Source organism: Notothenia rossii (genome assembly GCF_949606895.1).
Source record: "Notothenia rossii genome assembly, chromosome: 2".
NCBI lineage: Eukaryota > Metazoa > Chordata > Actinopteri > Perciformes > Nototheniidae > Notothenia > Notothenia rossii.
The window spans coordinates 86,303,612-86,321,904 of record NC_136904.1 but is presented as its reverse complement, the minus strand read 5'-3'; the positions used below and the strand labels follow the sequence as shown (position 1 = coordinate 86,321,904).

The window sequence follows — 18,293 nt, the reverse complement described above, 5'->3', positions numbered from 1 at the left end:
ACTTCTCTGTGCAAATGTGCTCTTCTTCACATCTGCAGTTTGCCTCATCACTAAGGCCCTGAACCCCCTGGACTCTTGTCCCCTCACACAGACTCTACACTTTACATTATCATCTTCACATCTGCAGTTTGCCTCATCAATAAGGCCCTGAACCCCCTGGACTCTTGTCCCCTCACACAGACTCTACACTTTACATTATCATCTTCACATCTGTCTGCATGCATTACATAAACAAGCATCTTTTAAATGATATCCCTGTACGTTTCATCTCTTCATACGGTGAAACTTTGTGCATTTCTTAGACCATTTGCACATTTCTGTACAAAAGTATTGCCCAAATGCACCACTCATTTTAATTCAAATATATTTTACAAATGTAAATGTTTTCCTTGAATTTGATTGCAGTTATCTTCTATTCTATATCTAACTTTTGTATAGTACATCATACTAGTTTAATGTTGTGCACCAAAGCATACTCCTTGGTAAATTGTGCATTTTCCCGCACACAATTACCAATTCTAAAAACTGTAAATCTGTTTTTAAAATTTTATCTGGATATATTTTACATATTTTTCTAGTATATTTCTACCCCCTGGTGACATTGGCGAGAAAAATATTAGTTATTATTATGTTCCCACGCATTAGTAATTTGTGGGAACACAATAATTATTACACAATAACTAAATCCAAATAGAAATGTACGGAGCCCCCCTGGTGACATTGGCGAGAAAAATATTAATACGTGGCCACGAGTTAATAATGCATGGCCACGAATTATTAACTCGTGGCCACGTATTAATATTTTTCTCGCCAATGTCACCAGAGGGGCTCCGTATATTTCATATTATTTATTAAAAAAAAATCTTCTATTCCTCATTTATGTTTTTTAAATTTAATTTCCAACTACTATTAACAATACACCGAAGCAAATTACTTAACATCTTTGCCCATTTCTGCAAAACATTACTTTTAACAACTGCACAGCTCTTTCCTTTTAATTCCGATATATTATATATATTTAATAGTACTTGTTTTTTATTGCACATTTCTTCTACAGTATACAGGTTTAATTTGAATTCAGATATATACATAGATTTGAAAGTTTTTTGTATTGACTTTTTCTTCCATATCTATGTTTATTTCCTCTTACTATGTGTATGTCATGCACCAATACACAACAGCATTTTCCTTGTGTATAAAAACCTGATTCTGCTGTAAAATCTCTTCTCATCTCCCTCTCCAAACCCCCGAAGGCGTGCCGGCGTCTGAACGGCGTGCGCTTCACCAGCTGTAAGAGCGCCAAAGACCGCACGGCCATGTCTCTGACCCTGGAGCAGTGCCAGGTCCTGCAGCAGGAGCACGCCCTCGCCCCGCAGGTCTTCTACCAGGCCCTGGACTGTATGCGCAGGTCAGCTGATCATAAAGGTCATAAATCTCAATCATGTAACCAAACCCCCTGCAGCTCATTGTAAAAAAATAAATAATGCATTGCTTGTGTGTCTCCACAGTGAGGGCTGCAGGAGAGAGAACACCATGAAGAACGTGGGATGTCGTAAATACGCCTTCAACGCTCTGCAGCTCAAGGCCTTCCCCAAACAATACCGTCCTCCAGAGGGGACGTACGGGAAGGTCGAGACCTAATCTGAACTGGAGGAAACCCAAAAGACTGGAGGGGATTATGATGATAGCACCACACAAACAAAAAATACCGAACTGGAACAACAGCCCTTTGTTTTGTGCTTAGTCACTGTTACGATAATAAATGTCCAAGTGCTACTGTAGATTGTTTTCTAGCCGTTCCCCCCCTCCTCCAGTAGTGCTAGAATCACACACTTTTCACGACCACTTCACAGACAGAGACGGTAGAGATGGTTTTCTGTGTCACATTGTAGCCTCTGTGCAGACAACACTGTGTGCAGACGACCAGTCGTAGCATCAGGAGTACATCGTGTCCGTAGAAAAAAGATCTGGAATAGTCTCAGTCTTTAGAAAGACGATGAGGGACACGTTTGTTATATTCCTTTTTTATTTATTTGTATCAGATTGTCAGATGGTCAAGGCCGAACCATTTTTGATATTGCCACAAAATTGATTGCAAAGACTAAGACGAACAATGAACATTGGTGCCAAAAAACGATGAAAAGCACATCAAGGAGCCACACTTGCACTGGCTGACAGGTCCCTTATTACGGTGAGCATGGGCATTGTAGTTTATTTTGAGTAAATGCCACATACACAAAGTTACTGCTGTAAAACTCACCAAATGTGTATTTATCCACCCCTGAAAAGTCCTAAACAAATGTTCACTCCTGCTTGATTAACATTTACGTTATGAGCTACAGTGCCCTGCTGTTGGTGGAATTACAGAGCTCCCTTAAAAAAGAGTTTAACTACATATCTGTGAGCAGATTTTAAAGATGGGCTTGGAGCTGAGTGACACAGAGAAAATAAGGCATTGTTAATGTTGGTCTTTTAATTGGATTTGTGTTGCTGATGCTGTGTAAGCTGTTCTCTTATTTGTGGAGTGTTAAACGATACACATTTAGGTGAAAGACAACAGCAGTAAAAAAGTGTTATTGTCTGGAGAAAAGAAAATGAGTTAAGCTTTCTTGAAAATGTGTCTTTTAAGAAACAGCTACAATTCTAGTAGTAGTAGCTAGTGTAGCTTTGATTAAAAGATCAGAGCTTTGATCATATTTTTCTGGACCTAAATTGAGCTGCAGAATGACTGTAGGCATAAAGAAGTCAAAGCACTCGCACTGTCTCTTCTCTTTCTCGTATATAACACCAACTGATCTAAATCAAGCACATATCCGACCCCACAGTGTGGTATTTGTATAATGATGTCTCACCTAATGTGATTTCTCTTCTGATGCTACACTGGAAGCAGTGAGGGTTTACAAATCGTGGTGCGTCACATTACTCTATAAACATATCGACGGATATTTAGGATATTTTGAAATGTATATGCAGCACTATGGTGGTTTGATAGCCATTGAAACTTGAGTTGTTAATGTTTACAAAGCTTGTGTTGAATTATGCAGAATGAAAATTGGATAAAAACCACGTTTATTTAACCTGCATGAAGATGATTTGAAAAACTGCTTTTTACTATTGCAATTGTATACTGTTGCAATGTAAGAGTTTGAACACTTGATACATGTTTTAAGACTGAAATAATGCATATTGCATTTTTCTCCCAACATCAACAACACCTCTTCTGTTGTACCAGCGCTATTGTACCTTATTGTACAAAACCTACAGAGACAGTGGATTTTATTTTGAAAATGTTATTTTGCTTACATGTATTTATGTTGATATGGCTGTTGTTGCGAAATGCTGTTATAGTTTTATCCATTGTTAATGAGTAAGTTAGGACCTTGTGATCCGTTGTACACACACACAGGCTGGAGGTGGGGGGGGGTTAAAGATGCTTGCACCCCCACAGAGGTATGAAGATATACTGGATAATGAATAAAGGCTTGTCAATGCCAAGTGAGTGTATCCGTAAATTAAATGACCTTTGTGAATTGAGCAGCAAATATTTCATCATCTAAAATTTTGTCTCATAGAGAAGCATCTTTAAAAATTAGCTGCACAGTGATATGTTTGAAATCTGTCAGAATAAATATATCTATATTTATTTTTGTCTTATCTATGAATACATTTTAGGAATTAACGGTAGGTGTCATAACATTCCACAAAAATCCCTTTACTTCTTTTTGGAAATAACCGTTACTCACGGAAGTGCTACCTAAATCACTTCATTTATGGTCTCCTGTTGGTTATACTACAACACTTATTTTGAAAACAATAGGCTATTGCATAATTTTTGTGAATGTTTTTTGTGGAAATTAATGAATGACTAGCCTGTTGTTAATGCAGTGCTACCAAAAGCACTTTACACATCATGGTCTACTACTGGTTATAATATATAACACTTATTGTGAAGAGTGGTTTTTTGTGACCAACATTTTATTATGTTTTCACTTGTTGACTCAAACATGCAGAACGTAAATAGAGGAAAAATAAATAAGGACAGATGCCATATGAGTCCTACTCTTTCAGAATAATAATACAAAGCTGCATTATTTGAAGTCGCTGGATCAAATAACCAATGCTTTTTGAGAATATTCCTATTATTTATTTTAAATCTCCAGCCACACAGGCCAGCCTTCCAGGGATTTATTTGTTCCTGTGTATTTGGTAGCAGTATACAGAGGAGTTAATTATTAATTCCCACAAGAAAAAATCACCAACATGATGTAAAAGTACCATTTTCAAAATTAGTATTGTAGTATTTCGGGATGTGAAGTGGTTTGATAGCACTTCTCTGTAAAACCAAAACAAACATTGTGTTCCCCTTTAAAAGCATTACCGGAAATGTCGTCATTGTTGTAGATGTCCTGTTTGTCAAAGAGGAGTCACTTCTTCAGTAAAACAAATGTCCAGACTGGAAATGTAGATGCTTACTCTGTGACCCCATTTCTACTGTTAATTATACATTTACTACATTCCTGTTTATATTTGTGTGTGTATGTGTTGTATTTAATACATGTCTGTTTACACTACGGGTAATGATTTGCAATACTTTCTACCTACATTTTATTTTTGCTGTATTTTATTCATGTTAATGTGAAGCCCTATATTTTAACATCATTCTATTTATTACATTTGTATGCTTTTACTTGCCTACTTTTCCACACGTTGTTCTCATAACATCATACAGTGTGTGAACAGTCTGCTCTTAACCTTTATATAGCCTTTGCTCTTAATCCCGGTGCGGTTTTTGGTGTCAGAGTGAAACCTCTCTACATGTGTCTCCTCTCTGTCTGCATGGCGCTTATTATCAGAACTGTTGTAAAACCATCTCACAGATTCTGCAGCAGGTGAGAGGCGAGGCTTTCACAATTTAAAGTTTAAACACTGGAGAGATGTTTGAGCAAGTTCACACAGCTTTGCTTCCTTTCATATATTTCTTTCAGATAAATCGTGTTAGCTTGCTGTGTTTCAGTTCACTGTATAAATCAGAAACGCGTGAAAGACATTCTCAGACTCGTTAAAGCAGAAATCAGAGACATTTGATTACAGTATTTAAACTCTCACATGATGAAATGTTGTGTAATTAAGTACATTAACCCAAATATTCTATTCAAGTAAAAATGTGAGGTACTTTTACTTGTATTTGTTATTGCTAATAATAATAATAATAATAATAAGACAACATATAAATCAACTAATATTTAAACATTTTACCATCTGCAACACTAATGTCATGCAACATATTTCTGATTCTTAAATAGGCAGATCTTCATGATGAATAGGCAACTTTTCCTTTTGGAAGTTTAAATCTACTAAAGTAAAATGTTCAGGACTGTCTGTATGGGGTATCGTTATACTGTGGCATAAATACACTTTCAATATGTGTGTTAATTCCAAGTCTGATAATAGATAAATGTTTTCACTGAATGATTAATCAGGGGCTGATTTATCATTAACTTGTGCTTGCATAACTCCTCCCATTCAGTCCACTGTTCTCCATTCAGTCTCTGATCCTCTTCTCGCTGCTCAAAGGTTGTTTGCAGCTGACCGGCGGTGGTTCCACTCTGTTAGAGGAAGTGAAGCAGCCGGAAAACACTACTATTCATCTTTCTCCCACTCAGCTACAGGTAGGAGTTGTCTTGTTAAAAATGTACGGATCTCTCCTATCCTATCCTACGGCTCATATCCAGGTTCATATTAGTATTTAGTGTCTCTACTGGGACATGTCTCCATGCTTTAATGTTCAAAAAGCTCTTTATTTTTATCATACTGCCTGTGCTGCAGCACCTTTTTTCACCCTCTGTCTGAAACCAGAGCCCAGTCTGTTCTGATTGGTTAGCTGGCTGGCTCTGTTATGATTGGTCAACCGCTTAGAGATGTCCCTCTCCTTAGCCTATAATGTGTTGAGTGCTAGCCAATAGAAGCGCAAGTGTTACATAGTGATGTCACAATATTCCGGAAGTAAACAAAGGAGTCCAATGGAGGTGTTACAGGCAGAGGGGGGGAGATTTTAGCCTTTGCAGACCATTTACTTGCACAAAAACCTATACAACACTAAACAGTAAAGGAAAATCCATCCAAAAGCATAATAGGGCCTCTAAATTAAACAACCATAAATGTTACTGAAACATTGATATAGTGGAAACATTATCTGCAGTTTACTCGTGTTCTAGAGGAGTCGTAGTGTAACAGAGCAGCTATGTTTTTGTTGTCATTCCTGAAGTGTTTGCTCCTCAGGCTCCACGATGAGTAAGAAGCTGCTGCTAGATGTGGACTGTGGGGTGGACGACGCTCAGGCCATCATGTTGGCGCTGGCCGCCCCCAACGTGGAGGTCCTGGGGGTCACCTGTGTGCATGGAAACACCACGGTGGAGAATGTGTGTAAGAACACACTGCGAATTCTGCAGGCATGCAATAAACTCGAGGTGGGTGCAGCACTGCTTTCTATTCTGTATAGGTATTTTATGATCTTGACACGGTAAACTGGGGAATATTGAACAGGGGTTTCCAGACCATCGTAAATGTGTGAAAGGAAATGACGTGTGTCATGTGTGCTGTTTATAAAACTAACCGACAATGAGTTGTGGTTCCTCAAGCAACACAACCAGAGGCAGGAACTGGACCAATGTACACAAGCAGTATGAAGACAGTTAACTTCAGTGGAAAAGTTTCAAGGCTAGGCAACTTCATTTGTATAGTACATTTGTTACACAAGGGAAATTGAATAGGGTAAAATTACATTGAAATCCAGCAAATGTAAAAGATTTACAAACATAAAAGTGCAGGAAAGTTCTCTGGTTTTGGCTATTAGATTTGAAAAGATATCAAATGAAACATCTGACAGAATATTATTATTATATTAAACACAATTAATTATACAGGAAAGCTCTTTTTTCATTTTTGTCATCGTGTAAATCATCATATCTTGTAGTTTTTTACATTATAATAACAAACTGATTGAAAGACATGTAACAGTTATAATATTTCATTGTGGGTTCTTCTTGTCATGAGACAGATTCCAGTGTTTAAAGGAGCAGCAAAGCCGATCCTGGGGATCAGCCTGAGTGCCGGACACTTCCACGGAGAGGACGGGCTGGGCGACGCTCCGGACCCCGACGCCCCGGGACTGGACCGTCTGCAGGAGGAGGGCGCCGTGTCCGCCATGATCCGGATCATCAACCAGAACCCAGGACAGGTGTGTGTGTGGACAGGTTTCATAATTTTCTGACATTTTATAGACCCAACAATAATGACAAATGTATTACGTGTGAATGTGTGTTTTGTTTGTTTGTGTGTGTGTGTGCCTCTGTGAGGTCTTAATGGTGTGTGTTTATTCCCCCCCAGGTGTCTCTGGTTGCCACGGCTCCCCTCACTAACCTGGCTCTGGCTGTGAGGCTGGATCCATCTCTGCCCAGTAAACTCAGAGCGCTCTACATCATGGGAGGCAACACTGAATGTCAGTAAAAATCATTTACTAGTTTGTTCACACTGGTTGGTGGTAATACATAGGACAATGGGATGGCATATTAGGAACATTGTAGATAAAAAAAAACAATCATTACAGAGCTGAGGGATTGAGCAGAGGACAACAAATCCCTGAGATTAAAAGGTTACATATTTCCGTAAAAAGTCAGATTATAAAATTCTTAATAAGCAAAATAAACATACACATTCTCTATCAAATCAACACGTTTAAAAGAAAAATGATTGTGCTTTATTATGTTAAGGAACTACATTGTTTCACAAAGTTAGATTGACGTGACTCATTACAGTAAAGAAGCGCCCAGTTGACAGGAAATAAATTGACAACTTTAATCCTGGAAATTCTAAGGTCTTTTGGAGAATTTGACCTACTTCCCCTGCTACTGTACTTTTGAGTTGTTCTTTTATCTTATAATGGTCCTAATCTTCCTTTTTATGATCATGTAATTGTGTACTTCAGTGTGTAATCTGTGTGTTTCTCCACAGCTCGAGGAAACACTACAGTGTGTGCCGAGTTTAATTTTGCTGCTGATCCAGAAGCTGCGTACATCGTTCTGAACGACTACCACTGTCCCCTCTACCTGGCCTGCTGGGAGTTCACCTGCTACAACAAGCTGTCCTGGGTCAGGTTTCCTCTTACCCATAGTCACAAATCATTTCTACTACAAAAGCACATAACCTTTCTAAAAAGGAAAATACGCCAACATTTTTGTGGAATCATTGTTGATAGTGTAGTGTAGTTGAATGAAGCCATAAATTCCTCAGTGCATGCTATATATATCGACCAAAATCTGTCCATAGAGCAATTCAGTCCGTGCATACATCTACCAGCATGCATTGAGCAAAAGCCTCTGAATCCTGGAGGCTTTTCAAGCCATAACCTTTTGCATTTATTCAGCTTGACACTAGAATACATATCTCATTTCATTTCAAACCTTTATTTATGCAGGTGAATCCCATTGAGATCATTGATCTCTTTTTCAAGGTTGACCAGCTGCAAGTAGGTTCCACATGAATACATATAAAACATTAAAAAAAAGAAACAAAAAGGACATCATAAAGCATACTTACTGTACAACTACTACAGTTTACATAGCTAGTGACATTTACAGGTTCCAACAGTTTCCGATTGGATAGCATCTATTCGTGCTTTAAAAACATTTAGTGGAACCAAATTGCTCAGTTTCCATTCCTTTTGCAGACTGTTCCAAGTTAGTGGAGTTGTGCATCTAAAAGCTTTATTCCTTAAGTCAGTCCTAGCACTTGGCACATTTAATAAAACCACACCATGAGATCTCAGGCAATAGCTACTTTCAATTTGTCGAGAGATCAGAGAGCAGATGTAAGAAGGTAGTTTATCCAACATGGCTTTGTAGATGAACATGTACCAGTGACTGAGCCTCCGTACAGTAACGGCCCGTCCACACAGCAGCGTGCGTTGAAAGCTTCACCATTCACTTTGAATGGGTTGACGTCAGTTTTCGCCGAACTGCATTGTGGGAAGCGACGCGAAGCGTTGCTGGCGTGGCTCGCTGCAAAAGTTTAGCAATGTTCAACTTTTGACGCCTCGGCAGAAGCGTCAACCAATTGAATCATATGCCAGTACAAGCTCTAGCCAATCAAACCGCTGCTTGTAGGTCAGGGGCGTGAGATTCATGTGATTGGTTGTTGGTCGAGTTTCAGGCACGCCCGCCGGCAAGCTTCAACGCACGCCGCTGTGTGGACGGGCCGTAAGTGAAGGCAAGCCTGCTCTGGCATACAGGGTACAGTGATGAGTTAATACTTTACAGTTAGTTACAAATCTCAGCGCGCTGTGATAGGCGGCATCTAACTTGATTAGGTAATGGGCAGGTGCATTCATATAGATCAGATCACCATAGTCCAGCACAGGTAAAAAGGTCACAGAGACTAGCCTTTTCCTGGCTTCAAGCGGTAAACAGGACTTGTTTCTGAAAAAGAAACCTAGCTTCACCCTTAGCTTTCCAAGCAGATTATCAACCTGAAGTTTAAAAGAGAGAAAATCATAAAGCCAGATACCTAGGTATTTATAACAGGCAAGAATATTCAAAGTGGTCTCCGGTGTCTTTTTGGCTTTTGAAAAAAGCATTACTTCAGTTTTATTAACATTTAAAAGAAGCTTACACTCCGCGAGCTGCGTCTGGATAATGTTAAAAACAGCCTGTAATTTAACAGCAGCCTCCTTAATGGAGGGACCTGCTGCACAATACATCACGGTATCGTCCGCATAAAAATGTGAAGTTGCTCCACCGACATTTTGACCTAAACTGTTGATATAGATGGAGAATACAAGTGGACCTAAAACAGAACCTTGTGGAACACCATTTGTAATGTTTAACCACTCAGAAGTGAGCCCATCAAACTGAACACATTGGGACATTTCAGAGAGGTAGTTCACAAACCACCCCACTGCATGGCTGGATATACCAATACTGGCCAGCCTCTGCTTTAAGATATGATGATCGACGGTATCGAACGCTTTGGAAAGAGCTGCACAACTCTGCTTTTTGTCTAAGATAACCGCAATGTCATTCTCCACTTTCATTGTCGCAGTGATGGTCCTATGTTGTTTTCTGAAACCTGACCGATGTTTACATAGGATGTCATTTTTATATAAAAACACCTTTTGGAAACCAATGTAGTTACGGAACTGATAATTTAGAGATGGGCCTATAATTATTTAATAAGGTGGCTTCCCCTCCTTTTAGTAGAGGAAGGACATAAGCTGACTTCCATACTTTTGGAATTGTGTTTGTGCTGAGGGAGAGGTTAAAAAGAGAAGTAAGAGGTGGTGCAATAAAATCTGCAGCTATCTTTAAAAAGAAAGGTTCCACGTTGTCCGGGCCAGCCGGTTTCTTAGGATCTAGCTTGGTTAAGGCTTCATGAACAACATCAATAGTAAAAGGAGAGAAACTAAAACGGTTTTCCAAATCACATTGTTGAGTGTGCTTCGGTTGTGTTCACCGAGACGGAGTTAGTAACAGAATCAAACAGAGAGCCACAGGACACAACATGCTCATTAAAAAAATTGAACATAGTGGCCCTGTCCGATATAGTGCCAGATGCTGTGGTAAGGCAAGGAGCTCATTTCGGATTTCACCGGTGGATATCGATTTTATGGCTTTCCAAAATGTTCTAGGATTATTTAGGTTTTTTGTGGTAACTGACAAATAATACTTCGACTTAGCACTTTTGATTTGCGATGTGAAGCTATTCCTTAGCTGCCTAAAACGAAGCCATTCTACATCTAAGCCTGATTTCCTAGCCTTTGCCCAGGCCTTGTTTCTCTCATGAAGGAGAAAAGACAGTTCAGCAGAAAACCAAGGATTCTCTCGTCCCTTCACTCTAAATGTACGCAGGGGTGCAATCATTTCCATAAAACCAAGATAAAAAAGACCATACCGTTTCACAGATCGATTTTACCCCAATCAAACCCAAACAGGTCCTGTACAAAACCCTGCTCCACAAAATGTTTTGTGTCTCTCTTTATTATAATGCGAGGTTTAACCTTTTGGACCTTAGTGTCCCTGATTGTGGCTACTGCACAGTGGTCACTTCCATCATTTGCAAATACTCCCACAGATAAGTATTTATAGGGAACATTAGTTAGAATGAGATCAATTAGGGAGGATTTATTAGGGGAGTTAATGTTAGGGCGAGTAGGACTGTCTACAATCTGAGTAACATTTAAAGAGATACAAAGGTTTTCAAAATCCTCTGACACTGCAGTTAACCAGTCCCAGTTAAAATCGCCAAGTAGCACTATTTCCTTGTAGTCAAGTTTAGATAAAAGATTTGCTAACGAAGACAGAGAGTCCTTGACTGCTGAGGGGGGGTCTGTAACAGCCCACCACCATGACCTGTTGACCCTTTGCCACTTCAATATTTAAGGCTAAAAATTTGAGTTGCTTACTGATAGATTTGGAAACCAATGTGGTTCCACTAAACTTATTCGTCACATAAATGGCAATGCCACCACCTTTATTAGGTCGGTCGGTACGATATACATTATGACCATTTAAGGATATGTCAGAGGCCAAAATAGATTTATTAAGCCACGTTTCTGATAAAACAATGACATCAGCGTCAGTCGAGTTTAGCCCAAATGCGGACACAATCTAGGTTAGACTGCGCACATTCAAGTGGATGAATCCCAACCCAGACCTAGCTTTAAAATCAGCAGGAGTAGCGATCTGACTACTACTACTAGTCGGACCAGGATTAGGTTGTACATTACCAGATAGCAATAATAACCAAAAAAACAGGCATCTTTTCCTCTTAATCGACACACCTAAATGATCATCTACCTTAAAATCACCAGCAAGGTCTGTGAAAGTGTGACTAGAGCTCAAAAAGCAGTCCTGAAGAACCATCATGGCTGAATATCAGAGTAAGCCAACACACTGTTACGAGGAGCCTCGTCCATAAGATGCCATGTACACAGTTCGCATTAAAAGCAAAGAGAACATGGGAAAATAAAGTAATTTTTGAACATTATAGCATGTAAACGTGTCAGGAAAGGGGCACAAAAGATATACTACGAACCTGAAAATAAGCATAATAGGGCCCCTTTAATGTATCAATGAACTCATCAGAGAATAATATATTTCTCTTTGTGTTGACAGGAGTTTTGTGACGCCTGGCTGGCGCAGGACACCGATAAGGCTCGCTTCATGGCCCGGATCTTCCGCCACAGCATCGAGGCGTCTCAAAGCGAGCGCCTGCAGAAGGAGTTTGTCGCCGGTACAGGTTTCGTTTCCTGTGACTCGTACGCCATGGCAGCCGCCGTGGACGACTCGTTCATCACAGAGAGCGACCATTACCCGGTGAGCGTGGAGCTGGCGGGAACATACACCAGAGGCATGATGATAATGGACACCGTGGGCTTCCTGAAGAAGGAGCGCAAGGCTTTTATCATGAAGAAGGTGGATATGGAGAAGTTCAAGCAGATGATGATGGCTGCTTTAAAATAACACCTTTAAACACTCTACATTAATGACAAGACGTCACTTTGTCCGTCCACACATTTTGGCTAATTTCTCCATTTGTGTTTTTAGTAATAAGGCAATATATTGTATTTGAACTTCTGCTACTAACTACAAACTGTGACTTTGTCTTTAGCAGGAAGGATGTAATACTAATTTTGTACCATGCAATTTTAACGCGTAAGACTTACTAGTAGGGCTTTAAACGTTTTACAAATATATACAATTGTGATTATTTTGACCGATATTATAGGAATGATATCCTAATTTTCATTGAAAATAAACAAAAAGAAATATGGTTTGAATTTTGCAGCGGTCTGTACAGAACAATTAGTTTATTGTGTCTGTAGAGTATGACGTGTAAACCAAGACATCTTTGAAGCACTACTACAGTATTGAAAAATATATTTTGATACACATCTCCCTCGATCAATTATTGGCTAAAGTGCGATTTCTGTAACATTTCCATGAGTTGTTCAGTCCACTTTCTACCTCAATTGTATGACAGTGTTCTCATAATGCATATACATGGTATGTCAGAAGATGTTTGATAACAACACATTAAAATTTGAAAAGGAACTCTTTATTTTGTACTATTTCTTTAATTACATCAACTCATAGCACAACAAACACTCAATCATTCAAAAAAAGCTCCCGTGTTTTCAGCGCTTCATGTTGCTTGTGTTGTGTCAGATTAACGTTAGGTCGACCTTTACTACCCACTTTTTTTGACACATTTCAGATGAGGTTGGCCTAGTGAGCCGCGCTGATGAATGATTTAATAAATACAAGTATTTACAGATGTCCAGGGTTCGGTCCTCAATATCCTTTCCTTCCTCTGAACCGCGACCGTGTGTCAATCTGTAAAAAGAAAAGACAGAATTTAATTGAATCATTCTCTGTTTTGCATATAATATGATTTATTTCTCATTCTGCTTCTGACCACTTGGGGAAAACACATCTAGCAGTCACAGCAGGAAAGAGGAAGGTAAAACATTCCCTCTACTGCTTATTCTTCCCCTTTCTTTCACTTTGGAGTTTCACAAATGCTTTGATGTCATTACCGATGACTTACCATAGACCTCTTGCACTCGAAGAAGGACGTCTGCAGGGCTTTGCAGTGGCCTTCCTTCAGACACTCACTGGGCTTCTTCCCCTCCTGACAAAATCAGAAACCAGTTAGAATACACTGGACCATGAGCTAAACATGCATTCCCTCCCACATGCAGTATTTGATCTCGTTGGAAATGTTGTTTTATCTTAGTTAGGGATGACATTTGAGGATTGTTGGTATTACAGATACACATTTAATATCTACACTTAGTGAAACAATCCTTTTTGATCTCTGGACAGGATAATTTAGCTATTATAGAAACCTCATTAAGGGATTTGACTAAAAAGTATGATGTTTCCCTGCTAAATGTAGTGGATTAGAAGTATAAAGTAGTACAAATGTGTAAAAAGTACTTGATTAAAATGACCTCAGAATGATTGTCAACCACTGGTTGACTAACTGTTGACTACTTGACTACGCAAACTGGTGTTATCTAGGTTTATTATTAAGTATTTCCTAATGTTGAGTATATGTCTGAATGTTTGAATATTAAGTTCCGGATGTACACACATCGGGTAAAGTTATTAATACGGTAACGGTTACATATTATACAGCCTATGGGTTAGGGGGGACATAGATACGTTTTCCATGGGACTTTGATAAAGCAAATTACTTAAGGGTTATCTTATCTGTTAACCTTTAACTAAGTAATTACAACACGTTGAACTTGAATGTTTTTATCTCTAGAGGACATTTTCCTACCTTCACCACGCAGTCGTGCTCCATCAGACAGGCCTTGAAGTCCTCTCGGACGCCGGCGCAGGCCCGGCCGTCCTCCTCTTTTTCGTCGTAGTACTTCGGCATGGTGCAGACTCCAATTTAACACCAGTTATTCCTTTCATACATTCACAACTACAACAATGTGCTAACAGTGACACAACCAATGTTATGGAAGCTCTCAGCCACCATGTTTCTGAGAGTGCATGACGGGAAAACGGAAGTACGTCGCATTGAGAAATGCATGCCGGGAAGGTTTGTAGTTTTTTTTACAGATCAATAATCCGTGTGTAAATGTTAAACACCTTCCACAAATGTAAAAAAAAAAGTGTAAATGCACAGAAAATTTAAAAAATAGGTGCAAATACAGAAATAAATTCCACACATAAAAATGAAATCCGTGAATACTTAAATTAATTTACAAATACACAAAGAACATTTGTAAATATATATTCATACAGATAATTTATCTGTTCAAACTGTTTATATATACAGTCTATGGTTCAAACACATTTTTACCTCGGACCAATCCTGATCCATGTGTGGAAAAACTACATAAAATAAGCTTTGTGGTTATATTTGAAATAGATTTACTTTCCCTTTTTCTTTACAGCTGTTCTGGAATCTGGTGATACAGATGGCATGAGAAATGCACGTGGAACAACATAACACAGAAAAATAATGGCCATGACTTCCAACAGCTTTTATCTTTTATTTCAAAGATGTCCATGAAAAATGATGTCAAACATTAGCGGCAGGCATACATGTACATGATGAAGGCACATGAATTGATGGGGGTGTGGGTTTGTTTTTAATCAAGGAGAAGAGTTCCTTTCATTGTTTTTTCTCATTTCCACTTTAAACAATTACAGTAAGGGGGGGTCATAAGGAGATTAATGAGCGTTTATGCTGCTTTCATGCATTCAGTCTGTACGTGGATCCAGGACAAGAGGGGAAAGCAAGTCCTGTAATTAGTACTGAAAATGACTTCACACTTTTGAAATCATGTCCACCATTCAGTTCTCATCTTCTCGCAATAAAAAAAAGAAGACTGATGAAGAGGTGGCTGAGAAAATAAATAATAATCATGCACATGAACAGCATGACTAGGAAAAAACAATTCCACTAAAAGGCACTTCACTTTCCCCTTCGATAAACCACTAACATTTCAAATGAGTGAACTTCATCCACTCATAATATTGGCCACACACACACAAACACAAAACATGTCGAATGAATTTCAATAAACTATTACATGTGGCAGAACAGAGAGGGTGAGGGAAATAAAGAGAGATAATGTTCATTGCTTTTTTATATATTTACAATCAGTGAAAGAACTACACAACCTCAGTCAAATCTTACAACAAAAGGCGCAATCATCAGTAGTCATAATAATATTCTGTCCAATCAAAAAACAGATACTTGATTGAACAAAATAGTTTGTCATATAGATTTGGAGGAATCAGTGAAATGAACTATGGGAAGATGGGAAATTTAAGTACAATGGTGAAAAGTGTGATGGCAACAAAAAAAGTGAAAAATGCTGTGCAAATCATGCTGTTTCAGAACAAACACCCCCCTTTTTGAACCGCTTTCACTCAGATGTTGATCGAAACATCCAGTAACTTATTTGACGGTGTATATTATTTAAAAAATATTAGTATATCCAGCAATCAAAGTGTAGGCAAGAGTGAGAGATTGGAATAATGTTGCTGAGACAATTTCAAGGGACCTGGATTTAAGGCACAATTTTTTTTCTAATTTTGACCCACAGCTTCTTCAACAGAATCTATTCTCAACTCTCCTACCATTCAGTTTTTAAGAAGTGAAATTAAATTCAAACGCTTTGCTTCAAGTGAAAAGAACTGACCCGAGCACCTGCAGACAAAAGTTTGCAAGTAGCTGCAATAATGAAAGAAACGGTATAATAGCAATTTAGGCAACAAACACAACAGGACACAAATAAAAACAGACTCTGAACTACCATAAACATCTCTCAATAGAATAAAAATATATTTTACCTCTTGTACAAATTAAAGATTTATTTCAAATAAATTAAGTCACCTTCATAGATCGTCATAGCTCTATAATAATATATCAATATAACAATATATTCCTTCGGGAAAAATGACGCCAAGGCAATGTCTGATTGGTTTACTGTAAATGGACGCTGAGGTCACACGGCCCGTCAGACAGGAGCTGAGATATGGTGTCATGGAACTTATTCTCTCAACGGATCGGGGTAGTTACCTCAGAAAGTGGCCTACATTTTTAGTCAAAGTTGTTACTGACTGGCTACAGGCAGGATTTTGGAACAAGCTCGTCCTGAGTGTGTGTTTCAGGACAAGTGGAGTATTTGAAGTGTGTCGGACAATACTCTGGGAGCGAGGGAAACATTGTTTGGGCTAGTGTTAATCTGGAGCTCCGTCATCTCTGTCGGGAACAGAGCGACTGGCCGTTAGCGATGACAACATTCTCCATCATCGAGGGCTGTTTTGCTGAGGCGTTAGTGACAGTGCAATGCCCCAGCTGGCCCGAAGGTGGCAGCATTGAGTCACCGGAGGAGGAGGGTTTGGCAGCATCACACCACCGCTTCTTGTGATGATTTGTCCTCGTTTGTCCTTTTTTTCTGATTGGGTTCAAAGCCGCTGAGCAACACAGAGACTTTGAGAGCCGGAGCAGAATGCCTTCACGCACTCCGCCGCTGTTCTTCAGGACAGTAGTATTCACATTCTCAAGAAATGAATTAAGAGCACAAGAGTGAGGGAGAGATGCAGAGAGAAATGGAGGAATCGATCGACGGGAAGCAAAACACAAAACAAACGGACGAAGATCAGGGTACAGGGAGGCGGCGCTCCTCAGACAGCGGGCTCGAATGACTTCACTGCTGGTTGCTAGGCGCCAGAGGCCTTGCGTAAGCAATCGAGGAGAGTCTGGTCCCCCGGGGGGGCCGTGATTCATGATCCAGAGTCAGCCTGCCATCCTCTTTATATGTATCTGCAGGAGAGCGTTACATGTGCTATTAGAAACATTGAGGCAGAATGCATCTTGAGAAAGAGGTGTTAAATGTGATTTGACAGGAGAGGAACAGGTGTGTGTTTGGCTCACTTCACTGAGGATGGCCCACACTGCCGAGTCTTTGATGACCGAGAGCCGCAGAGCGATGATGGGATTGAAAGAAGGGTCCACGACTCCCTCTGCCACACCCTTCTCAAACTGACCTGTGGGTTCAAGCAGACGCAAAGACAATATAAGAGACTGTAAATCATATATACACGGAGAGCCCAGTGCTAATGATTAACACTGGGCTCTGAAGTGAGAGGGAAACATTAACTGACTCGCTGGAAGAATATTAACTTAATGTTTGGGCCCTAATCACCTCACCTGAATACCCAGCGACTGACTTATGCACTTAAGTTGTATTTACTTATCTGTATTCATAAAACAGCTATATTACCTCAGGTGTACTTACACTTATTTATATATGTTTTAAAATAGACTAAAATAGTCTATACAGTTCATTAATCGGTCTATAGTGTTTATATTAAACTGTCTATATGTATACCTGCTCTATAGTGAATTCAATTTACATACCACTGTTTATATTGTATATTCCGCTACATACTGTTCATACTCTATTTACTTAAACATTTTATATCTGTCTTAGATTATACTATGAATTACACTGCACTGCTTTTCCCCCGCACATAGCAATTTTGTTGTATCAGTTTGTGTACTCTGAATCTAATCAAATGTTTTAATTGTATTGTTATTTTATTCAGTTTCTGACATTCGTTATTATCCTTGTGTGTCTTTCATTTAAAAGTGTTTAAAAAATGTGTGTACATAGTTTTTGATCTAGTGACAAACTTAATGTTGCACTTTTGATAATTGTATAATTTAAATTTGATTTGTAATGTATATACTTGACCGCA

At 39.1% G+C, this 18,293-nt stretch overlaps 4 protein-coding genes across 4 annotated transcripts in view; 2 read left to right on the top strand and 2 right to left on the bottom strand.

Moving 5' to 3' along the window:
• inpp4aa (inositol polyphosphate-4-phosphatase type I Aa) overlaps positions 1-3,643 on the top strand; it is a 23,599-nt gene extending 19,956 nt beyond the window's left edge. Inside the window, exons 23-24 of the mRNA XM_079665309.1 lie at positions 1,254-1,408; positions 1,509-3,643. Of these exons, the coding sequence (XP_079521435.1) occupies positions 1,254-1,408; positions 1,509-1,641 (288 nt within the window). The 3' untranslated portion in view covers positions 1,642-3,643. The remainder of the gene's footprint in view (positions 1-1,253; positions 1,409-1,508) is intronic.
• Positions 3,644-4,819: 1,176 nt separating this feature from the next.
• LOC307029381 (inosine-uridine preferring nucleoside hydrolase) lies at positions 4,820-13,111 on the top strand. Its single transcript, XM_079665316.1, has 7 exons — positions 4,820-4,889; positions 5,575-5,669; positions 6,280-6,467; positions 7,058-7,237; positions 7,387-7,498; positions 8,011-8,147; positions 12,168-13,111. Exons 1-7 carry the CDS (start codon positions 4,837-4,839, stop codon positions 12,513-12,515), a joined length of 1,113 nt encoding a protein of 370 aa, XP_079521442.1. The 5' UTR covers positions 4,820-4,836; the 3' UTR covers positions 12,516-13,111.
• On the bottom strand, positions 13,089-14,587 carry coa5 (cytochrome C oxidase assembly factor 5). The gene is made up of 3 exons (XM_079665326.1): positions 14,344-14,587; positions 13,603-13,686; positions 13,089-13,388 (listed from the first exon to the last, which is right to left on the bottom strand). Exons 1-3 carry the CDS (start codon positions 14,443-14,445, stop codon positions 13,347-13,349), a joined length of 228 nt encoding a protein of 75 aa, XP_079521452.1. The 5' UTR covers positions 14,446-14,587; the 3' UTR covers positions 13,089-13,346.
• A 463-nt stretch (positions 14,588-15,050) lies between these two features.
• The window catches only part of mgat4a (alpha-1,3-mannosyl-glycoprotein 4-beta-N-acetylglucosaminyltransferase A), a 41,715-nt gene continuing 38,472 nt past the window's right edge, over positions 15,051-18,293 (bottom strand). The window contains exons 15-16 of the mRNA XM_079665313.1: positions 17,467-17,579; positions 15,051-17,355 (exon numbers count right to left, since the gene is read on the bottom strand). Of these exons, the coding sequence (XP_079521439.1) occupies positions 17,329-17,355; positions 17,467-17,579 (140 nt within the window). The 3' untranslated portion in view covers positions 15,051-17,328. The remainder of the gene's footprint in view (positions 17,356-17,466; positions 17,580-18,293) is intronic.

Bases quoted from the DNA above. Each gene is read 5' to 3' on its own strand.
- LOC307029381 (XM_079665316.1), top strand. From the start codon at position 4,837: ATGGCGCTTATTATCAGAACTGTTGTAAAACCATCTCACAGATTCTGC. The intron at 5,670-6,279 runs GTAGGAGTTGTC...TTTGCTCCTCAG, and splicing joins TTTCTCCCACTCAGCTACAG to GCTCCACGATGAGTAAGAAG. The intron at 6,468-7,057 runs GTGGGTGCAGCA...GTCATGAGACAG, and splicing joins AGGCATGCAATAAACTCGAG to ATTCCAGTGTTTAAAGGAGC.
- coa5 (XM_079665326.1), bottom strand. From the start codon at position 14,445: ATGCCGAAGTACTACGACGAAAAAGAGGAGGACGGCCGGGCCTGCGCC. The intron at 13,687-14,343 runs GTAGGAAAATGT...TGATTTTGTCAG, and splicing joins AGCACGACTGCGTGGTGAAG to GAGGGGAAGAAGCCCAGTGA. The intron at 13,389-13,602 runs GTAAGTCATCGG...TTCTTTTTACAG, and splicing joins TCGAGTGCAAGAGGTCTATG to ATTGACACACGGTCGCGGTT.